Genomic DNA, 20,762 nt, shown 5'->3' with positions numbered 1-20,762 from the left:
GGAAGACACCCCTGATGGCCCTAAGGGGGCCAGTCCCTCCTGCCTGAGCTCTCAGGCCCGGCAGAGCTCAGGTAGCAGGCTCAGTGGGTGGAGGGGCAGGATTCAGCAAGAGCCAGAGGGAGGGATGTAGGTGAGAGGAAGGCAGTGGGGGTGGAGGACAGAAACAAAGAAGGAAGGACAGGGGAGAGGGTGAGGAGGGGGAGACTCGGCCCCGGCCCTGGGGCCAAGCCCATGGCTCCCAGCTCAGGTGGGGAAGAGGATTCTAGGACCCTCATTTTTGACTTCCTGAGCTACTTCTCAGGGTAGGGTCATGTGCCCCCAAAACCCCAGGAGGTGGGAATACGTCCATTAGATGCCAACCTTGGTCAACTACCTTCACAGATGCCTCAGAGCCTGAGCAAGCCTCACCCTTTCCTCCAACCCTTCTCCCTCAGAGTGAGGAGGGACACAGAGAGACCAGAAGCTGGGCGTCAACTTCTTCTGGAGCCTTCCTATGCAAGGCTCCAGGGAGACCACACCCAACTGGGGTAGGATGGGCATCCAGGAGAACTTGGGCAAGTATCCCAAAGCCCATCATTCACGTGGTCCTGAGCAAACAAGCCCTGTATCCCTTCCCCAGGCCCCAGTGCAAGCACCTAGTGCTTCAACATCTAGTGAGCACTTCGTTTAGTCCTGACCTATGCCATTTTCGGGAGCCCCCAGGGCCGGCCCTGGCACTGTGGAGAGGGCAGCAGGGCCAGTGGAAACAGCTCACGTGGCCTCTGACTTCAGACAGCTGGGGCTTGAGATCCAGCTCTGTCTCCTTCTCATGCTAAGGTCTGGGGCCAAAGGGAAAAAACAAACCTATTTCCCCATATGTGAAACAGAGGTGAAGCTTCCTAGCAGGTAGGATTACTGTTAAAAATCACATGAAATGAGAGATGTGAAAAGAAAACCAAAGCTGTACAGATAGTAACCATATATGATATATGTACTGTAGCCATTGATTCATTCATTCACTTATTCATTCATTCAAAAAGCATTTTCAAGACCTCCACTGGGCCCATCCTGAATACAGGGGTTTAGGATACTGAATTACTGACTTGCCATCAGTGTGGCTTGGCAGAAGGGACCTGCCTGGTATCCATTCTGGCTCTTGTGCCCACCAGTCAGGTGGTCTTGGCTAAGTCACTTCCACACTCCAACCCTGGTCTCCTTGCCTGCAAAAAATGGGATTGTATCCCATGTTGAAGACAGAATGAGACCAGTCACCCCAAGGAGGCCACTAAGTTCCGGGAGTTTCATCCCTTCCTCTACCTCACCCCTGATTTTTTGGGCCAGAACTAATTCCTTCTGGATCCAGTGAGAGGGCAGTAAATGGGGTTTGACCCTGGGCTGCAAGCTGGGGAGACCAAGGGGGGTGATTGAGGCTTGAAGGGGCACAATCCCACAGGGAGTTATTGGTAAGCACTGAGACATAAGCAGCCATTTCCTGCGCACCTATCATATTCGAGGTCCAGGCCAGGCACTCTGTTTACTTTGCCTCTTTGAACTGGGCAACACCTCCCTTCACAGAGACCCTTGGACCAAGCATCACTGTTCACAGAGGGAAAATAGGGTAGAGAGGAGAAGTCACTAGAAGGACACACACCCCTAAACTGTTCACAACCAATCCCTGTAAGGAGTGAGGCTGGGAGCAGTGGGTAGTAAGCGGACACTTATGTCTTATACATACACATATATACATACCCATATTTTGCAGTCAGTATGTAGCTTAAAACGTTTTTAAAAATTAAAAACATTGGTTCGTGTGCTAGGAATAGAGCTGATTAGAGATGTAACAGGGCCCAGCAAAGGCGCAGAGAAGTCAGACCCAGGCTCCATGCCCCGTGCCTGCCGCATGACCTCTTCCTTCTGTCTCGGCAACACCCCTGGAGTCGTGGTGGGACCACGTGCCACCCCAAATCGGCGTAATTGCAAGCACAGGCCTCACCCGAGGAGTAACAGTGGCTGCAACACTGGGACAATGAGTGGCCGTCCTGTCCTCAGGCTAGTCCTTTTAACTGTTGTGTCCAGGATGTTTTAAGAATTAAAAAAAAAAAGAAAAGAAATGAAAGAAATGAAATACCATAAAACTGCTCTTTGGCTGGGCTGCAGCCTGGACTCCACAAGCCAGATGGGCTTGTCATGGAGCCCCTGCTAGCTACATTCCGTCCTCGTCTGGGTCTGGCATCAGGAGGGTGGTGAGTTCGAGATCTCCCTGGGGCTCGTCCCAGGGCCCCAGAGGTTTCTCCCTCTTTGTGAGAGTCACTGGAACGTGGGAGAGGCCCAAGGGTCCTGTGGGTAAGCATCCTTGAACCTGAGAGCTTGGAATGCAGGCATGAGGTCACAGCCCACACTGGGGACAGTGGGTGGTGGTCAGGCCCCCTGAGATTCTCGGGTTCCTCCTGGCGCCTGGGTCACTTTGCTACCCAAATGGAAAAAGTCTTAAAAAAACCACACTAAAAATATTACAAAGTAAATAAATAAGACAAAGTCTGTAGGTCTAGCAAACTACTCCAAGAGAGCCCCAATGGAAGGTGTGACTGACACTATAGAGGCCAGAAGTCAGGAAAAAGAAAGCACCATCATCCCACTTTTCTAGAAGGGGTGAGTCCCCAATCATGGGTCAGTTAACCCGTCATTAATTGCCAAGCACTTCTGGATAGATCATTTAGTAGTGCTTTGAGACGGCTCAGAAAAGCAAGTGTGACCAGAAATGCCAGTGAGGGTCACCGGGAATTCAATCAAATTGCTCTTGCCTCTCTGCTTTAAAAACAGGGTAACTACCCAATCCAGATATACCTGGGTTTCTGTAAGGCCTGACAGCTCATCACATATCTTTGGGACTATAGCGGGAAAATGTGGACTCATGATGCAATAATGCTTTAGTAACACAGCTGACCAACTCAGAGCACTTACTATACAAAAGATGCTCTCCCAAGCACTTTGCATGTATTAACACAAACACATGCAATACATGCAAAGGGTTTGCCTCAAAGCAAACCCTACATGATGAGTATTAACCATCCTCCTTATAAATATGGGGAAAAGGAAGCACTGAGCCGTTAGGTAACTTGCCTGAGGTCACAGCAGGTAGGTTGTGAAGTCAGATTTGAAAGCAGCAGTCTGACCCCTGAGCCCATAGGTGCATAGCTGGTTTCAAACCAACCTGGAGACCCCCCTACTGATTAACAGGGAAGGGTGGAGGTGGGGATGGAAGTCCGGATCTCATGGGGATTGACAATCAAGATGTCCTGCACTGGCTGAGGAGTGGGCACATGATGTCTGCTGGGTCAGTCACTGTCTCCAAAGACCTGGAAGCATCCAGGCTTCACCCTGAATTCTTGGCCCTGGTTCCTATCCTTTCCCTCTGATTTACCACCACCCTCAACCCTGCCACTCAGCCCCTTCTCCTATGGTCCTTTTTGGTAGTCGATGGTTCTTGTTATTTACAACCAGAGACCCTTGGTAGAGGTAGGATCACATAGGTCTCCTCTCCACTCAAATCTACCTCTAAGGAAAGCGGGTTCTCCCCCATTAGTGATGGGTGTGGATGGGTGCCAAAAAAGTGAGAATCCAGTGATAGACCACAGGGCTCTGTCCTTATCCTTATCTCGTTGACCATCATGTTCACAATTTGGACTCAGAACACAGAAGGCCTACTCATAAAGTTCGCAGCTGCCGCAGTGGCAGAATTAATGCTTTGTGCAGTGGCAGCCAGACTTACAATGCTTTCAAGACCAGACTGCTGGATGAGATCCAGAAAGATGACATTTAGCCAGCATAACGTAAGGTCTTTCGTGTTTCCGAAGAATCCATTGTGTAAGTACCAGATCAGGGAGGGAGAGTTGACTGGAGAGTAGTTCATGGGAAAAAGTTCCCACTGCAAACACAGTGAGTCACCAGATTAGTGTAGCTGTTGAAAACAAGTGACTCTAGTAAGGCAGGCTGCGTTACGAGAGTTTGAGAAAACTGGAGATGACAGTATATTTCAACTTGTCACTTGTCAGTCCCTCCAAAGAGCATGTTTCCTGTTCTGGCCTTCACACTTTAGGAGGGACAATAACAAGTATGGTGCATTCCAATAAGGGTGGCCCAGGTTGTGGGGAAAGTACTGAGACTGGAGGGTGTTGATCATGCCTAGGTTATCCCCGTGTGCAAGGGAGTCCCAGAAAGGAGGACCCAAAGGCATAACATCGGGGGACCAGCTATGAAAATTCCAGAGATACTTTAATCAAAGCCCTTCAGGTGGCAAATAACCTAAACCACACTGGAGCTCACTCAGCCAAAAAAAAAAAAGGAATGTACTCTAAGAAAACAGGTGTATTTTAGGACAAGGCAGGCTTGGGACTGGAGCTGGGAGCTGGAAAGCTGGCAGGAAGCAGGGCATCTGACTCTCCACCCTTCTCTCCTGCCTACTCTTCTGCTACAAAAGTTTTCTCTGCTTGCTGGGGCACTGTCTGAAAGTTCATACTAGCCCTGACACCGCATAATCCACCAAACTGCTCAGGACTGGGGGTGATGGGGACAAGAAACGAGGGAGAAGGTGAGGAAGCCAGGAGAAGGCAGGAGAGGTGGTGGTTATTGTTTAGTCTCTAAGTTGTGTCCGACTCTGCGACCCCATAGACTACAGCCCGCCATGCTCCTCTGTCTAAGGGATTTCCCAGGCAAGAATACTGAAGTGGGTTGCTACTTCCTTCTCCACGGGATCTTCCTGATCCAGGGATCAAAACCGATGTCTCCTGTATTGGCAGACAGATTCTTTACCACTGAGCCACCAGGGAAGCCAGGAGAGGTGGGCAGGGGTCAAATAGGTAGAGCCAGTTATTAAAGGATAATCCAAAGGACACCTGGGTGCCCACTGCCCAGCTTCAATCCCAGATATTACCAGGAGTAAGTACTCTTCAAGGTGACTGAGTCGCCTCCCTCCTTCTCTCCATACTTAACTCCTCTAGTGGGCTGGGAGTTACCTATTCCTGCTTTTCTTTATAGTTTCAGTATATATGGATGTGTGCCTGAGAAATGGAAGGTAGCCTTTGGTATGTTGACTTTTTTTTTTTCTTTTTTTCCCTCTGTCCATAGCAGTTTTCAGGCAAGGATACTGGAGGGTATGTTGACTTTTATATGAGGGGGATCCTACTTGTAGTGCCTTCTGCCATGTTGCTTTTTTGCTGAGCATTTTGTCAGATGACTCTTCAGGAAGTTTCCAGCCTTCCGGAACTACAACACCAACAGCACTGGATGTGTCCCTGGGAGTAGAACTGCGGAGATGCAGCCCGGGCCTATCTTCCACTCTGTTAGACAGTGCAAGGCAGATTCTCACTCACCGAGGACTTTCTAACAGCATGATGGGAGAGGTTGTCCTGCAGGATAGTGAGATCTCATTCACAGGGGGTGAGGGCTGGGTGTTGGGGCAGAGGCTCATACCCCAACCTCCTCAAACTTCATTGAAAGAGTGTCTGGTGCCAAAAATGAGCTGGGGGCTTAGGGACTGTTGAACATGGGTTTGAATCTCAGCTCTACTACCCTCCAGCTGTGTGATCTTGAGCAAGTCATTTTCCTTTCTGAAGCTCCAGTTTTCTCTTTAAAATAACTGTGTATCTACAGCAGTTTCAGGAGGAACTAAGAAGCTTGGGAAGGCAGGTACTTTGAGGAAATGAAGAGAAGTAAATCTGGTCCCAGAACCATGCGTTATTTTCAGGAGATGAAGTGAGAGTGGGGAAGCTCAGCACAGAGCCCCTTGCCCCAGGCAGTTGGGACTGAGGGAGGAGAAAACGTGGCAGGCTCTTGGAGAAGGAAGAGACAGTCAAGGGGTGGAAAATGTCCCTCAAGACTCTCCTGGAGAGGTTAGATTCTGAGTGACTCAACCCCCCTGGGCCAGTGAAACACTCTGCTGCCACCGTTACTGTGGCCCACTCATGCCCGCTCCTTTCCCATGCTGCCACAGACCACATCCTGCAGGTCAGTCCCTGCCCAAACCCAGGGTTTGCCATACCTTCAGCCCCTGCTGAGCATGAAGCCAGACAGATCCTGATTACAAGGTCTCCCCTATATCATGAGGTGCATCTGGGCTGTGGGCCCTTCAGGTGATGACTTAGGGCACTGGGAGCCTGACAAAGGGCATTCGGAGCTTTAGCCTACAGTATTTGAAGCTAAAGTGACAAAGATGGATATCACCTTCCCCTCCCCTTCTCTGAGCACTTACTGCACACCAGGTACCCTTAACAGGTACCGTGTCAGTCCTGACAAGGCAACCACTCCCATTTTACAGACGAGGAAACCAAGGCACCGAGTGACCAGTTAGCTTACCCAAGGTTACGGAGCTAGTAGTTGGCAAAACCTGGGTTTAACCCAGAATCATGACTTTAGTGCCCCATCTTTGGGGCAGGAGCTCTGACTTAGTCTGGGAGCTGGGCAAAGGAAGTCCATCCAGGGAAAGCAATGAACCCAAGGTAAGCATCAGGCCAAGAGGGTGGGAAACCCTATGTGCACAGGCCCAGGGTGGGAGTGAAGATGCAGGGAAGGAGAAGGGCCCCTTGTGCATAAGTTCAGGGAGTTAGATGGGGCAGGGGGCAGGGGGGGAACAGGGGCAGAATGAAGCAGGAGAGGTGAACATGAAGCTTGGTCCAAGGGACCCGGAATTCACTGTGGGTGATTCCAACCACAGACCCCTGGGTCAAGCAGAAATGTTTTAACCCCAGCCACACTGCTACAGGCTGAGTGGCTGCAGGGTCTGGTGGACAAGGTCTATCCAGAGGACTCTGGGAGTGACGGGGTGAGCTTAGGAAGGTGTGGTTCTGGGAACTTCAGGTAAAGCAGGAGCAACGAGGTGGCTGGGTCATGGGCTGCAGGGAGGGAGGAGAGGGTCTGGAGAGTCAGCGATGGGGGAGCCGTGTTCAGGACCCACGTCTGGAGCTGGGGCGTGACGGGGGCAGAGGTGGCCCTATGGGACCAGATGGGTCCCTGGGGAGCCAATTCACTGAACGGGGTCCTTTGGGAGTTAGAGTGGGGGTGGGGTAGCCTCAAAGCCACCATTGTCGCCCCCTTGTCCGCCTGACTGTCTAGGACCTAAAATAGAGCAGGAGAACAGCAGATCTCCGTGAGAAGAATTTCTGGCAAAGAGGGCTGGGGGGAGGGGTGTGAATCACCACTGGGAACACTTCACTTGAGTTTGAAACTCTTAAAGCCCAGCTGCCCCAGCCCTACTCTCAGGGAGCCTGGAATCCACTGGAAAGTGGGAGAGTGGGGTATCGTAGTCCCACTCCTGCATAATGGTGGGGAGAGGGCTGGGTTCTGCCCCCAACTCTGCCATGGAAATGCTGGATGACTGGGCCAAGTCTGTCCCCCCAGGGTCAGTTTCCCAGATGTACCAGGAGTCAGATACTTCATCCACTGTGAGGCCCCTGGAGTTCATGGCAGGTGGTCCTAATATAGGCCTCAGGGTCAAAGAGACATAGGATGAGGTCCCAATCCCTTTCCTATTGACTGAGTGACCTTGAGCAAGTCCCCCACCTCCTGGAGCCTCGGTTTCCTCATCTGAAAAATGCACACTGACACCAAGCCCTTCTTTCTGGTTTCAGCTGAGCTATCCACCAAGGATCTTGACAACTCCTGGGGTCTCCCTCCACGTCCTCAGATGGAACACTTCGTGCTACTGGGAATGTTATCAGCGACTTCACTTTTTAACGTCCTGTGCTTTGCATACTGTCTCTGGCTCTCCACATCCTGGAGGGCCGATATTTATCTAAATATCACATCATTTCCAGCGGTTCCATGCGAGCATTTCCGCCCCGGTACTGGCCACTCCTGAAGGAAAGGGGTCTTTGGTCCTGGGTAGGCCCTCATCGGCACCTATCTTATGTCATGCCTGGATCCCTGCGGGGCAGGGATGCGACTCCCCATTGGGCAGATGGGGAAACAGGAACCTCTCCAAGAGGCTTGTGAGCCCTTAGCGCTGTGCCTGGATTCGGTGCAGCCACAGAGGCTGACGCGGTATGTGGTGCTGGCGTGCCCTCTAGCGGCCTCCGGGCGCCACCCCGCCCCGCGGCCAGAGCTGCCCAATGTCCGACTGCCCGCGGTCCGCGCAGGCGAGTTCCTTCTTGGAGCCATCCGCGGTCCAGCCTGCTGCTGTCCCACTTTCCCCGGGCTGAGAACAGTCTCTCCCGGACTCCCTTCTCATGGCTTCCCAGAGACCCCAAAGCGGCTGCGCGCCCCGCCCCGATTGCCATGGAGACCGCTTGTACACAGTTTCCCCCTTCCCATCCACCTTGTCCTAGGTCAGGCCGGACCAGCGCCCGCCTAGGAGGGAGCCCGCTGGGGCGGGCGGCCGCGGGCCCATGAACAGCGGGCCTCGAGGGAAGCTGGCCGTGGGGAGAGTGAAATTCTTCGGCCGGCACCGCGGGGAGGTGAGGTTCTGTCGAGCTCTCCCCAGACAGACCTTGGGCTTCTTGGCTTTCGAGTAGTTTCTGGTTCTGCGTGGTGGGAGATCGAGTGTTTCCTGAGCTCCAGTTGCAGAATGGGGTCTAGAATTCTAAGCTGTGGTTCCAGAGAGGGTTCAAACTCCTGGCTGATTCCAGTGTTCTCTGGACTCTGACTTAAGAGGGAACTCAGGGCATAGAGCAGATTTTAAACTAGTTCTGGGCTCCAGTTCTAAAACGGGATCTTGGCTTCTAAAGAAGGCTAGCTCTAAAAAAAAAAAAAAAAGGCTAGCTCTGAGCCTCAGGCTCTGGTTTTACAAGACAGCAGAGAAGGCTCCAAGCTCTTGACTCTACTGCAGAGTGGTTCCTGGGTTCTGGTTGTTGAGAGTCCTGAAGTCCAAGCTCCGACCCCAGGCTCTTGGGGCAGTGTTTAGGTCAGGCTTAGGAGTCTGGAGTTAGGCATGAGCAGAAAGTGTTTCTTGCCCCGGGATAGGCCTTTTGTACTTTCCTTCCAGGTCAACTCTTCTGCTTTCTCTCCCGATGGCCAGAGGCTGCTCACAGCCTCTGAGGACGGCTGTGTATATGGCTGGGAGACCCAGAGTGGGAGGCTGCTGTGGAGACTGGGTGGCCACAAAGGTGAGGCTCTTAAGCCCAGATGGGGAGACTGAGGCCCATGGACATGTTTTGGCATTTCGCAGAGTCTACCAGCATTTGAGCTGGGCATCCCAGCAAGATAGCACCGGTAGGGCTGGGGCAGGAGGGCAAGGAGATGGGGCCTGGTCCCTTGGGTCCTGAGCCTGACTCTGACAGACCTGGACTCAAATTCTACCACATAAATCTAGGTAATACTACATTTATCACTTTAAAGTGTACAGTTCAGTAGCCTTATGTTCACTTTGTTGTGCAACTAGTCTCCAGAACTCTCATCTTGCAAAACTGCAACTCTGTACCCCTTGAACACATTCCTCCCTTCCTCAGCCCCTGGCAACCACTGTTCTGCCTTCTGTCTCCAGTTTGACTAAGTGGAATCATATAGTATTTCTTTTGCTGACTGACTTCACTTGGCATAATGTCCTTTGGATTCATCTGTTTACCCACTTTTTTGACTGTGATCGAAGTCAAGTCTTGTCACCTCTGTGCCTCTTATTTCTTTAAAATTAGGGTAATAGTTGCTATCCTATAGGATGAGATAATGCAAGCAAAGTGCCTGGCTCCCAGTAAGAACTCAGTAAATGTAAATTATAATCAAGAAGACAAGGAAAATCTGATAGTTATAGGGCAAATTGGTTCATGTTATAAAAGGGAAAGTCCAGGGGCTGGGGAGCCCAAACTGGATAATGTAGAACCTAGGCTGGGCTGAAAGGAGTTTCTGGGAGGTGCTTCTGATTTATTCCTCTTCCAAAGGCATGGAAGCCCAGGAATTTTCCAGCTGGCTGGAGGATAAGGGTTAGAAGGGAGTGAGGAGAAGGGAGGTAGGCAATGCAACTGAAAAAATCAGCAGGGGTTTAGACTGCAAGGGCGGGACGTGGACAGTAGTGCCCTGTTCCTTGACCACGGCCGCCTGCCCCAGGCCCCGTGAGGTTCTGCCGCTTCTCCCCTGATGGCCGCCTCTTTGCCAGCACCTCCTGTGACCGCACCGTCCGCCTGTGGGACGCCACAGATGCCAAGTGTCTGCAGGTCCTAAAGGGTAAGTGGGCTGGCGGGGGGACTGGGAGCCAAGCAGCCAGGCCTGGGTTCCCTTTCAGACCGTGCCGACTCCTGTGCCACCTCACCTCTCCTCAACACTTTGCGGGTGTCTACAGGTCACCAGCGGAGTGTGGAGACCGTCAGCTTCAGCCATGACTCAAAGCAGCTGGCCTCGGGTGGCTGGGACAAGAGGGTGATGCTTTGGGAGGTGCAGGTATGTGGAGCGGCAGTCAGTGAGGCCTGGGATCCCAAGAGGCCCTCCACACTGGTCACACTTTCCCAACCGGGAAAGGTTCCATCTTCGCCACTGCCCATGCGCACACCTGGTGTTCCACTCCCTTGCATCTAGCTGTAGCCACCTCCCCAGGTCCCCTCCCACCCACCCTTGTACCCCAACTCCTCTGCCATGAAGTCCCCCCTCATCTTCTGTCAAGGCCCTGAAAGACTCCCCAACCCCTACGCGGCATGAAACTAGCCAGGCGGGCCCGCATGGAGGGCCCGGGGTCTGACCCATCCGAGGTGGAGCTCTCCGAAACTCAGGGCTCTCTCCTCCAGTCAGGCCAGGTGCTGCGTCACTTCGTGGGACACCGAGACTCCGTCCAGAGCAGTGACTTCGCACCCAGCTCAGACTGCCTGGTGAGCCATCTCTGCCCTGGCCCCAACAAGATGAGGCAACTGGGAGCCCACACCCATTTCCCCACTTGGGCCAGAGTGGTTAAAATCCCGCACCTTGACTTAGCTCTTCTGAGTCTGTCCCCTCTGAGCTGGTACCTGCTTCCTGTGGGCATAGCCACCTGAGGAAGCAGGCTCCATGCTCAGGGCAGCTGTCTGCAGGCCACTGGCTCCTGGGATTCTACCATCCGCATGTGGGACCTCCGGGCAGGGAGCCCTGGGATCTTCCACCAGAAGCTGGAGGGTCACAGAGGCAACATCAGCTGCCTGTGCTACTCACCATCTGGCCTACTGGTGAGCTGGGCTGCCTGGGTTCCGGGGTGGCTGCCGACTGCAACTCTGAGGGTCATGGGCTACTTGGGGGACAGAGGATGCAGTCCCCAAACCTATATGCTCAGAGCTGTCTGCTTTCCAGGCATCTGGCTCCTGGGACAAGACCATTCACATCTGGAAGCCCTCAACCCGAAGCGTGCTCATCCAGCTCAAGGGCCACATCACCTGGGTGAAGAGCATAGCTTTCTCCCCTGATGGGCAGCAGCTGGCCAGCGCTGGCTACTCCCACATGGTAACCTCCTCCAGGCCTGCCTTCCTGCCAACTCCTACCCCCAAATCCCCGCTCCCAGAGCCCTCAGCAGGTCCAGAAATGTCCACTTCCCTATCTGCCCTCAGTAGAAGGCTACCAGGGGTAGAACCCAGATACCAACCACTTCTGTACCTAATGCCTGGCACTCATGTCTGCACTGGCCCAAATAGTGCTGCTGACATTTCTGACTCAACTTCAGGGCAAAGAAAATACTGCACTGAATGTCTGCGTATTATGCAGCCCTTGTTAAACACACCTCACAGACAACAAAATTTTGTCAAAAGACACCAGCCTATAAGACTTCCCCACCCTTCACCTTTTTATTTCCAGGTCAAAGTCTGGGACTGCAATACAGGAAAGTGCACCGAGACTCTGAAGGTAAGGTCCGTGGCCGAAGCAGACAAGGGTGCAGTGGAAGGTCCGCTGGGGAGGCCTGCACCCCCAGAGCCCAATACTATGCTTTTGGCAGGGAGTTCTGAATGTGGCCCATGCCTGTGCCTTTATGCCAGATGGGAAACTCTTAGTGTCTGGAGCTGTTGATTAGACAAAATGTCAAGTCCACCTTGAGTTGCTCAAACAGAACATCACCATCTACAGCTCTCACACGTTCCACCCCTGCCTCTCCATGCCCAGGGGCACAGGCCCAAAATGACCTTAATAGAGCACCCAACAGATCCCTATGGCAAGGGCAGCAAGCGTGCTGGAGTCCTTCGGGCACCTGGTAACCGCAGCCACCTCCCCAACAACTGAAGCCCCTATAAACACAAAGCAATGCCAGGCAGTGGTCTGTCTGTTTTATTGACAGCTGGAAGCTCAGGCCTTGACTGCGTACTTCCGGAGGGGGTACAGCCGCTCCTTCCGCTGCTGCTTCTTGGTCTTCAGGTTTTCTTCATGCTTGTTGAGCCGGCGGCGCATAGCACGTGTTTTCTTGGGCCGCAGATCCAGGGGCTTGTACTTCTTGCCCTGGGTGAGGGGAAGCAAGGGGAACCTGAGGACCAGGGTTTGGGAGCTACTGCAATACCTCAGGAAGCCCCAGAAGTTGGAACTGAGGTGTCAGGAAGTAACCTGACGGAAGTGTGTGTCGTGGAGATGTCTGCTAGGTACCTGTGGTGACAGTAACATTGAACACATGCATCTAAGGAGAAGATCTGGCTTGGCCAAGGCCATCCTGCTACGAGGGGCAAAGTTCCCTACCTTGGCTCCTGTGTTCAGCCCTGTAACAGGAGATGGATCATCTCTCCATCTCTGCTCTCACTCCACTTCCTCCCCTGTCAGCCTAGGCTAAGGCAGCTCTGATGGTCCCCTTTGTTCTGCAAAGGACCCCTGGGGCTTCTTCCATTTGAAGCCCTGCTGTGGGTGCTGGCTTAGCCACAAATGAGACCTGCTCCCTGCTCAAGGAGTTCCCAGCCCACCAAAAAACAAGTGGTGCATAGCTGGGGAGGAGGAAAGAGATTGAGGAAGGTTTCACTCATGACTGACAACAGCCTCGAAAGCAAGAAACCTGAGCGGGCATGAAAGTCCTGGAAAGTGACAGCTCAGGCTGGGAAGTGCCAACAGCCTGGAAGGGTAGGCACAGGGCAGGCGGGTGTGAGTTAATGGGGTTCAGGACACGGACAGCCTTGGTGCAGAGAACTGCAGGGAAAAAGCTACACAAGAGATGAGGGCAAGCTCTGGGGGGAACCTGAAAGTCTGCCCATCCACACCCCTCATACCAGCTGACACAGGTCAGGGCTTCCTGCTTTCAATCTGCTAAGCACCTAAGAGCTCTGATGTCCAAGAAAGTAGCCATAGCCACACACGCTGTTTACATCCTCCAGTCACTATAACCATGTAACAGGAACAGGGGGCCAGAGGTTAACGTATCAAAAAGTGCTGATACAGAGACCTCATCTCTACCTCCTGGAGCCCTGCCTGGCTGTATGATGGAGTGTACTCACTGGATGGTCATGGAGGCAGTTCTTCCAGGCTATACCTCTACAAGGTTCCCTCAGAGCCTGATAAACGTTCCAGACCCAATTCTCAGAAAAACCCCTACACATAAATGTACACATGTCCGGGGATGGCAGCAAGCCCAGCACACAGTGGCGACTTTGACATGTCAAACCCTCCAGTCATTCAAACACTTATTGGGTGTTGATGTGAAGCCATTTTGCAGTCAAAGCCCCCTAATCAGTAATCTTCAAGAGATTATAGAGTAATCGGGGTGGGCCTGCTTTAATCAGCTGAAAGGCCTTAAAGGCAAGGACGAGGCTTTCTCCAAGAAATCCCACCTGAGGGCAGCAGCTTCAACCAAATCTTTAGCTCTGCTTGCTCAGGATCCTCTCTTGGGGACAGAGGGTACCTCCTCCACAAACAAGTCATTCCCTTGTAGTAAACCAAATGTGTGCATGAAGTGAAAGTGAAAGTCGCTCAGTTGTGTCTGAATCTTTGCGACCCCATGGACTATACATACAGGACTATACTCCAGGCCAGAATACTGGAGTGGGTAGGCTGTCCCTTCTCCAGGGGATCTTCCCAACCCAGGGATTGAACCCAGGTCTCCTGCATTGCAGGCGGATTCTTTACTGAGCTATCAGGGAAGCCATGTGTGCCTACACATTCTATAAAATCTCCCACTGGTTCAGTTTCATAGCTTAATACTAGTTTTAGGCACAAGACCCAGAAAACAGTTGTTAAAAACTCCAGGCTATGAGAGGCAGGCACCTGTTGTAATCTCCCGGAAGCACTCAATCCACCCCCACCCTATGGGTTGGAATCTAAGCCCAATCACTCCGTTTATTGCATGTCAGTGATGCCAGGCAACCTAACCCAAGTCTTGAGGTCCTCATTTGAAAAATGAGAATGCCAGATGCTTGGTGGTGACCGACACACCAAGACAATTAAAACATTTAAACAGTCAATCCACATAGACTTCCCAAACTCACCCAGCTGGTGAGGTTTTATTCAAAATCCAACTCTATCCAGACTCCCACATCTTTGATTCCTTGACAACTGCAGCTGCATGCAGTCTGCATGCCACATACTAGAAGGCTCTAGAAAGCCCAGTTCCAACCACCCCGGCCGGAGCTCACCATACCACCCTTCGGGCCTAGGGAGAGCTGGAATTTTGCTCCCTGTAGCCCAGCACTGTTATCCCTTCTCCACTAACCTTATAGAATTTCCTGAGGTTCTCTTTCTGAGTCTGGTTAATGACGGTCAGTACACGGGCGATGGATTTACGAACCACTCGGCTACAAAACAAGAGACAATCAGTGAAGATGATAAGACACACGGCACTCTCCAAGTTATCTATTTCAGGGCCTGACCCAGATGTTACAGGGCAGGGGCATTCCCCATCAGCTCACCCACACCCAGCCCAGGAGGGTGTTCTGGAGGCAATACATGAGCATCCCAGGAGAGGGGCCATGAAGCAGCTGGCACAAACAGTGTTTTCGAAGAGCTGTGAAGTGTTCAGTGAAGCTTAATGAGGGGACGTGAAGGGCAGCCAGGAAAGACCTTTTATCCCTGGCCATATATCCTAAGGGCTACAAAGAAGACCTAAGCAATGTGGATCTGAATAAGCTCACTGGAGGGAACCATGCCACAAACTGGACCACTGGGAGGGGACAAGGCTGAAGACAAGAAAAAGCTGGGGATAAGTGAAGCATGTCCTCATGCTGAAAGAGGGCTGATCAGTAAATGGCTGGTAAACATCCTCTTGATTCAGCATGCACCACCATGAGAAAATTACTGGGGGCCCATTTTATAGGAGAGGGGAAAGACATGGGTGGTGTGCCAATCTGCCCATCAGGTAGAATGTGGCAGAAGTGTAATTTATGCCCTGGCTGACTAACTCCAAACTTATGTTCCTTTCTCAAGTTTTGATTCTTGCCCCCCCCCCCACATCAGTAACTTACACTACAACTAAAATAAGGGGTGCAAAGGATCCCTCAACCAAGCGAAAGAGGCTGAGGAAAAACATCAAGTGCTGGTGGGAGATAAAGGAATGGGATCAATTAGACATTCAAAGGAAGCATTAAAACGGGACTTCGGGGGCACTTTATTCTTCCTCTAGACAATGAAGCCGTTACTCTAGGAAAAAGGACCACAGGTCAAAAGCAGGTTAAAGGCACGGGTCACCAGAGCCTCGGCGTGAGAAAGACGAACCTAAAAGGCTGAATAGAAATGGCGCCACATTCTGACCCACGGAGCCATGGAAAGGGCAGTTAAACGGACAACTCCTTAAGCCAACTTCGAAAGTCCCCTACGTGTGTCCCCGTACTCTGGCCGTCAGTTCACTTACATCTTGGAGAGTTTGGAAGCCGCGCCGCCTGTCACTTTAGCCACGCGCAGCTGGGAGAGTTCCACCTTCAGGTCCTCCAGCTGTTTCAGCAGCTCCTCCTTCTTCTTGCCGCGAAGGTCTCGAGCCTTAATCTTGGCCTGCCCCACAGAGAGGGTCTGGGTCAAAGACCTCCTCTCCACCTGCGTCGTGGTCCGCCCCTCGGAGCCGAGCGCCTTGCCCTGGGCCAAGAGGGCTCCGGAGACCCAGAACTACCCGCCTCGGGCAGGGCAACCCAGACCCCAGCAGACGCGCCCTCGCCCAGTCCTGCTGCGAGGCTGGGCCCCTACTGCCATTCCGCAGACGGAAAGACGGAGGCCCCGGGAGCCCGCGCATACCTCTCGGGGCCCGGGCCTGAGGTGGGGAGAAGACTGAGGTGGCACTAGGCCACTTCGCAACGCGTCCCACAGGTCAGGCTGGCAGATGGGTTCTCAGGTCTCGCCACGGGCCCTCCATCCCAGCCCCTGAGCCCCACAGTACGCGGATGGCTTCCGATTTTCCCGCACTCACCATGGCTGTATAGTCCGCCTCCGCTGCCTTCTCGGAGGGAAAGAGGAAGAGGCGGGGCTGACCCCCAGAACTACTGCCGGGTGGCGGTGGGCGTGGTCAATAGAGCGGCGGCGGGGAAGTCCTGGCTCCGCCCCTACTATCTCGCGCGGGCCCAGCCTCCCCACCACCCTCCTCGAGGAGCGCTTTGGTACCGCCCACTCAGCCTCCGCCCCGCCCTAGGAGTCAGAGTCCCGCCCTGCAATGAGCCTGTCTTCGTCTCGCTGAAAATTACTTTGTTGTAGTTCAGTCGCAAAGTCCTAAGCGACTCTTTGCGACCCCATGAAGTGCAGTTACGCCACTCTTCCCTGTCCTTTACTATCTCCCCGAGTTTACTCACTCATGTTCACTGAGTCGGTGATGCTATCCAACCATCTCATCCTCTGTCATCCCCTTCTCCTCCTACCCTCAACCTTTCCCAGCAACAGAGCCATTTCCAGTGAGTCGGCTCTTCGCATCAGGTGGCCAAATATTGTAGCTTCGGCTTCAGCATCAGTCCTTCCAATGAATATTCAGTGTTGATTTCTTTTAGGATTGATTGGTTTGATCTTCTTGCTGTCCAAGGGACTCTCGGGAATCTTCTCCAGCACAATTTAAAAGCATCAGTTCTTCGGTGTTCAGCCGTCTTTATGGTCCAACCCTCACATCCATACATGACTACTGGAAAAACCACAGCTTTGACTGTTTGGTCATTTGTCAGCAAAGTGAGTGCTCTGCTTTTTAATACGTTGTCTATGTTTGTCTTGGCTTTCCTTCCAAGGAGCAAGCATCTTTTAATTTCATAGCTGCAGTCACCATCCGCAGTGATTTTGGAGCCCAAGAAAATAAAGTCTGTCACTACTTCCACTTTTTCCCCATCTATTTGCCATGAAGTGATGGTACTGGATGACATGATCTTAGTTTTTTGATAGTTGAATTTTAAGCAAGCCTTTTCACTCTCCTCTTTCACTGTCATCATACAGGCTCTTTAGCTTCACTTTCTGCCATTAGAGTGATATGATCTTCATATCTGAGATTGTTGATGTTTCTCCTGAAAAATTACTTAGATTTGATCTATTTCCTTCAGGGCAGTGGGGAAATTTCTCCGTAGGGCGAGAGGCAACCTATTTGACTAGTAAGACTGGAATTCATCCACTCATTTATTCATTTGTTTATTCATTCATTTGTTCATTCATTCATTTGGTACACTTTTTTTTTAATTTACTAAAAGCATTGTTTTTATATTACTTGGCCCCACCACAATTTGTATTTGTCATTAACACCATAAAAATAAGGCATTTTTCTCTAATGTTAAACATACATCTGAATTTATAATAGCATTAACAATCATGTTCCCTTCAACAGAATGAACTTCTAAAAGCTTCATTTTAATACCATGGAGCAGATGAAAACACACACACACTATTGGAATTAAGTGACTTCTGTTTGAAGACTCTCATGGCATTAATATGAATCCATCTTTATTTAACTGTTTATGATTTTCCTCCAATACTGGCTGAAGATATCAACAGCTATTATATCACTATTCATAAATAAAGAAGAAAATTTGAAGTTGAAAATGAGCAAAATTCATTTAGAATAATAGTTATTTGATCTAAATGATAAGTCATGATTGGCAGAGTGATGTGTAGAAGCACCACCTGCAGCTGCAGATGTTAGCTCATCATCTTCAGTGGTCTTTTTTAAATCAATTTTTATTAGAGTTTAGTTGATTTACAATGTTGTGTTAGCTCCTGCTACACAGCGAAGTGAGTCAGCCATTCATATACATACAGCCACTCTCTTCTAGACTCCATTTTCATGTAGGTCATCACAGAGCACTGAATAGAATTCCCTGTGCTATACAGTAAGTTCTTGTTAATTATCTTTTATATATTTGTTGCTGTTACTGTTTAGCCAATAAGTTGTGTCCAATTCTTTGCGACCCCCAAGGACTGTAGCCCTCCAGGCTCCTCTGTCCATGGGATTTCCCAGCCAAGAATACTGGAGTGGGTTGCCATTTCCTTCTCCACGTTTGGTACACTTTTGCAGGCTTCCCAGTCTGGTCTACTCTGAGCTGGGTGCCAGTGTTCGGGGGGCGGGGGGGTGTCCAGGGGATGAAGGTTGAGGGTTTTAGAAGATGAATTAACATGGCCTCTGCCTTGGAGGAACTTAAAGTCTACGGTGGGTGGGGAGCGGTGGGGTAGACAGCTATGACAGCATGTGTTATTTGGGGGAAAAGGCATTCATGGCCTTTTGTTAGTGAACCTGACCCAGTTTCAAATTCTTACTCTGTTGCTTAGTGCTAGCTGACTCTCAGCAAATCCCTTCCCCTGAGTTTCAGTTTTCTCACCTGTGAAACGTAGTGTTTAGGAAGATCAGGAAGATAACATGTAAAACTCTTCGTGCAAGACCTAATGCATAACAACTGCTCAGTATCATTGATATTAATGTTCCCAGTTGAATGAACACTTGAATTGGCCCTGAAAGTTAAAGGGGGGACTTCACAAGGCAAAGTGCTCAGACTTTCTGACTGAACAGTTGCATTTTGCCCCCAGCAGCAAACATGAATCAGTGCCCTAGTGTACTCCACTGCCATTAACAAAGGCACACCCACGTCTTAGAGCTCCATTTAAAGCCAGGTTGCCCCCTTGTTGCTGTTGGATGTCACCTCCAGGAAGCCTTCTCTCACCCTCTTACGTGTTTCTGTTAATGAATCTTTAGCCTTGGACTAAATTGGGACAAAACCCTCCCTTGTTGATCTCTGTGCAATTGAACCTCTCTCTAACCCCAAATATATTGAATTAGACTGAAATTTATGTGTCTGCCTCCACACCCAACCTGGAAGTTCCCCAAGGAGCAGAACCACAGCTGACAACTAGTTTGGTTTTTCTCGCCTCCAGACCCAGTACATGGATATTTGTTGGATGAACTGAACTGAGCTTTGTCTCAGATCATAGTGAGGCAGGCTTCTAGGAAATGGAGTGAAGTGGGAAAGAGAAAGCAGAGGGCATTCTTGGCATGGATTAGTCATAAATGGAGGTTGAATGGGGCACAGGGACTTGCCTATCATAGTTTCCAAATGCTTACAGTTCTGTTTAGAGTTAACGACTGTGTACAGCTTTTCTGAACTTTAGCTGTTGTTGTTGTTCAGTCGCTCAGTTATGTCCAACTCTTTGCGACTCCATGGACTGCAGCACTATCTCCCGTGCTCAAACTCATGTTCACTGAGTCGATGATACCATTCAACCATCTCATCCTCTGTTACCCCTTCTATGACTACCCTGTTTCTCTTACATGCCACATCCAACGTACCCCCAAATTCTATAGCTTCTATCTGTGGCTCAGAGGGTAAAGAATCCACCTGCAATGCGGGAGACCTTGGTTTGATTCCTGAGTTGGGAAGATCCCCTGGAGGAGGGGATGGCAACCCATTCCAGTATTCTTGCCTGGAGAATCCCCATGGACAGAGGAGCCTGGCAGGCTACAGTCCATGGGGTCACAAAGAGTCAGAGACGACTCAGCGACTAAGGACGGCACATTGTCAGAATACCCAGCCTCTTCCCACCACTGTTATTGGCACCTGCTGGGCTTTGAGCCACCATTGCCTGTCTCCTGAACCATTGTTGTCGCCTCATAAATCACCTCCGTTTGCTCTGGTTTCCATTCTCAGTAGAGCTGCCAAAGGGACCCTTTTCAAACTGAAATTAGATCATGTCTCTTCTCTGCTCAGAATTTCCAGGGCTGTCCTGAGTTAAGACCACATCCTTTTCTCACCTTCAAAGTCCTACAGCACCCGCCACTCCCCCTTCCATCTTGTTTCTTCTTGTAGGTTAAGATTTCTTTGCATTTCAGAAAGTGAAAGTGAAAGTCTCTCAGTCCTGTCTGACTCTGCAATCCCATGGATTAAACAGTCCATTACAGTCCACGGAATTCTCCAGGCCAGAATACTGGAGTGGGTCACCTTTCCCTCCTCCAGGAGATCTTCCCAACCCTGGGACCCATGGTCATAAAGTGACATTATTTCATTTACCAATTTACTTGGGAGCTACTTCCTTACTTGTAAAATGAGCATTTCTGGTTCGAAATTCCTTCTGATCAGAATGTTCTGAGGATATAAATTTCTGTTAGCTTGTTGCCTGCCTCACTTACAGATTTCTTCCAAGGTATGGAGCTGATAGGCAGGTCTCCCAGGACCCTTGAGACTTTTATTCAGCACCTGTTTCCCTGTAGGAATCTATCTTTAGCACCCAATATCAGGTAGCACCTTTGTTGGGCAATATTTTTTGATTTGTAGACAGTTCAATGAGAAATATTCGAAAAAATGAAAACCCAGTCACATTTCATTAACTACTGGTCTTTATGAAAAGGAATACCATTATATGAAAACAAAGACCCAATGTAGTCTCAGGCTAAGGCTCATTGTGGCTCCCCTCATAGCTCAGATGGTAAAGAATCCGCCTGTAATGCAGGAGACCCCGGGTTCGATCCCTGTGTTGGGAAGATCTCCTGGAGAAGGGATAGGCTACCCACTCCAGTA

The 20,762-nt window shown here is 50.8% G+C and overlaps 2 protein-coding genes across 3 annotated transcripts; one reads left to right on the top strand and one right to left on the bottom strand.

The window, feature by feature from the left end:
• Positions 1-8,357: 8,357 nt before the first annotated feature.
• Positions 8,358-11,923, top strand: WDR38 (WD repeat domain 38). Of its 2 annotated transcripts, none has more exons than XM_061154677.1 (9): positions 8,358-8,426; positions 8,987-9,074; positions 10,009-10,125; positions 10,241-10,338; positions 10,680-10,760; positions 10,959-11,090; positions 11,212-11,361; positions 11,710-11,757; positions 11,849-11,923. In XM_061154677.1, exons 1-9 carry the CDS (start codon positions 8,358-8,360, stop codon positions 11,921-11,923), a joined length of 858 nt encoding a protein of 285 aa, XP_061010660.1. The 2 variants fall into 2 exon arrangements, with proteins under 2 accessions (XP_061010660.1, XP_061010659.1); XM_061154676.1 differs by having other exon boundaries at positions 8,954-9,074.
• Positions 11,924-12,151: 228 nt separating this feature from the next.
• On the bottom strand, positions 12,152-16,351 carry RPL35 (ribosomal protein L35). Its single transcript, XM_061154679.1, has 4 exons — positions 16,208-16,351; positions 15,662-15,798; positions 14,528-14,609; positions 12,152-12,342 (listed from the first exon to the last, which is right to left on the bottom strand). Exons 1-4 carry the CDS (start codon positions 16,208-16,210, stop codon positions 12,193-12,195), a joined length of 372 nt encoding a protein of 123 aa, XP_061010662.1. The 5' UTR covers positions 16,211-16,351; the 3' UTR covers positions 12,152-12,192.
• Positions 16,352-20,762: the final 4,411 nt, after the last annotated feature.

The sequence above is a fragment of the Dama dama genome, chromosome 11 (assembly GCF_033118175.1).
Source record: "Dama dama isolate Ldn47 chromosome 11, ASM3311817v1, whole genome shotgun sequence".
NCBI lineage: Eukaryota > Metazoa > Chordata > Mammalia > Artiodactyla > Cervidae > Dama > Dama dama.
This window is presented reverse-complemented; position numbering and strand designations above follow the sequence as displayed.

Bases quoted from the DNA above. Each gene is read 5' to 3' on its own strand.
- WDR38 (XM_061154676.1), top strand. From the start codon at position 8,358: ATGAACAGCGGGCCTCGAGGGAAGCTGGCCGTGGGGAGAGTGAAATTC. The intron at 11,091-11,211 runs GTGAGCTGGGCT...TCTGCTTTCCAG, and splicing joins ACTCACCATCTGGCCTACTG to GCATCTGGCTCCTGGGACAA. The intron at 11,362-11,709 runs GTAACCTCCTCC...TTTTATTTCCAG, and splicing joins GCGCTGGCTACTCCCACATG to GTCAAAGTCTGGGACTGCAA.
- RPL35 (XM_061154679.1), bottom strand. The intron at 14,610-15,661 runs GTAAGTGAACTG...CTTGTTTTGTAG, and splicing joins GCTTCCAAACTCTCCAAGAT to CCGAGTGGTTCGTAAATCCA. The intron at 12,343-14,527 runs GTTAGTGGAGAA...CCCCTCACCCAG, and splicing joins ACCTCAGGAAATTCTATAAG to GGCAAGAAGTACAAGCCCCT.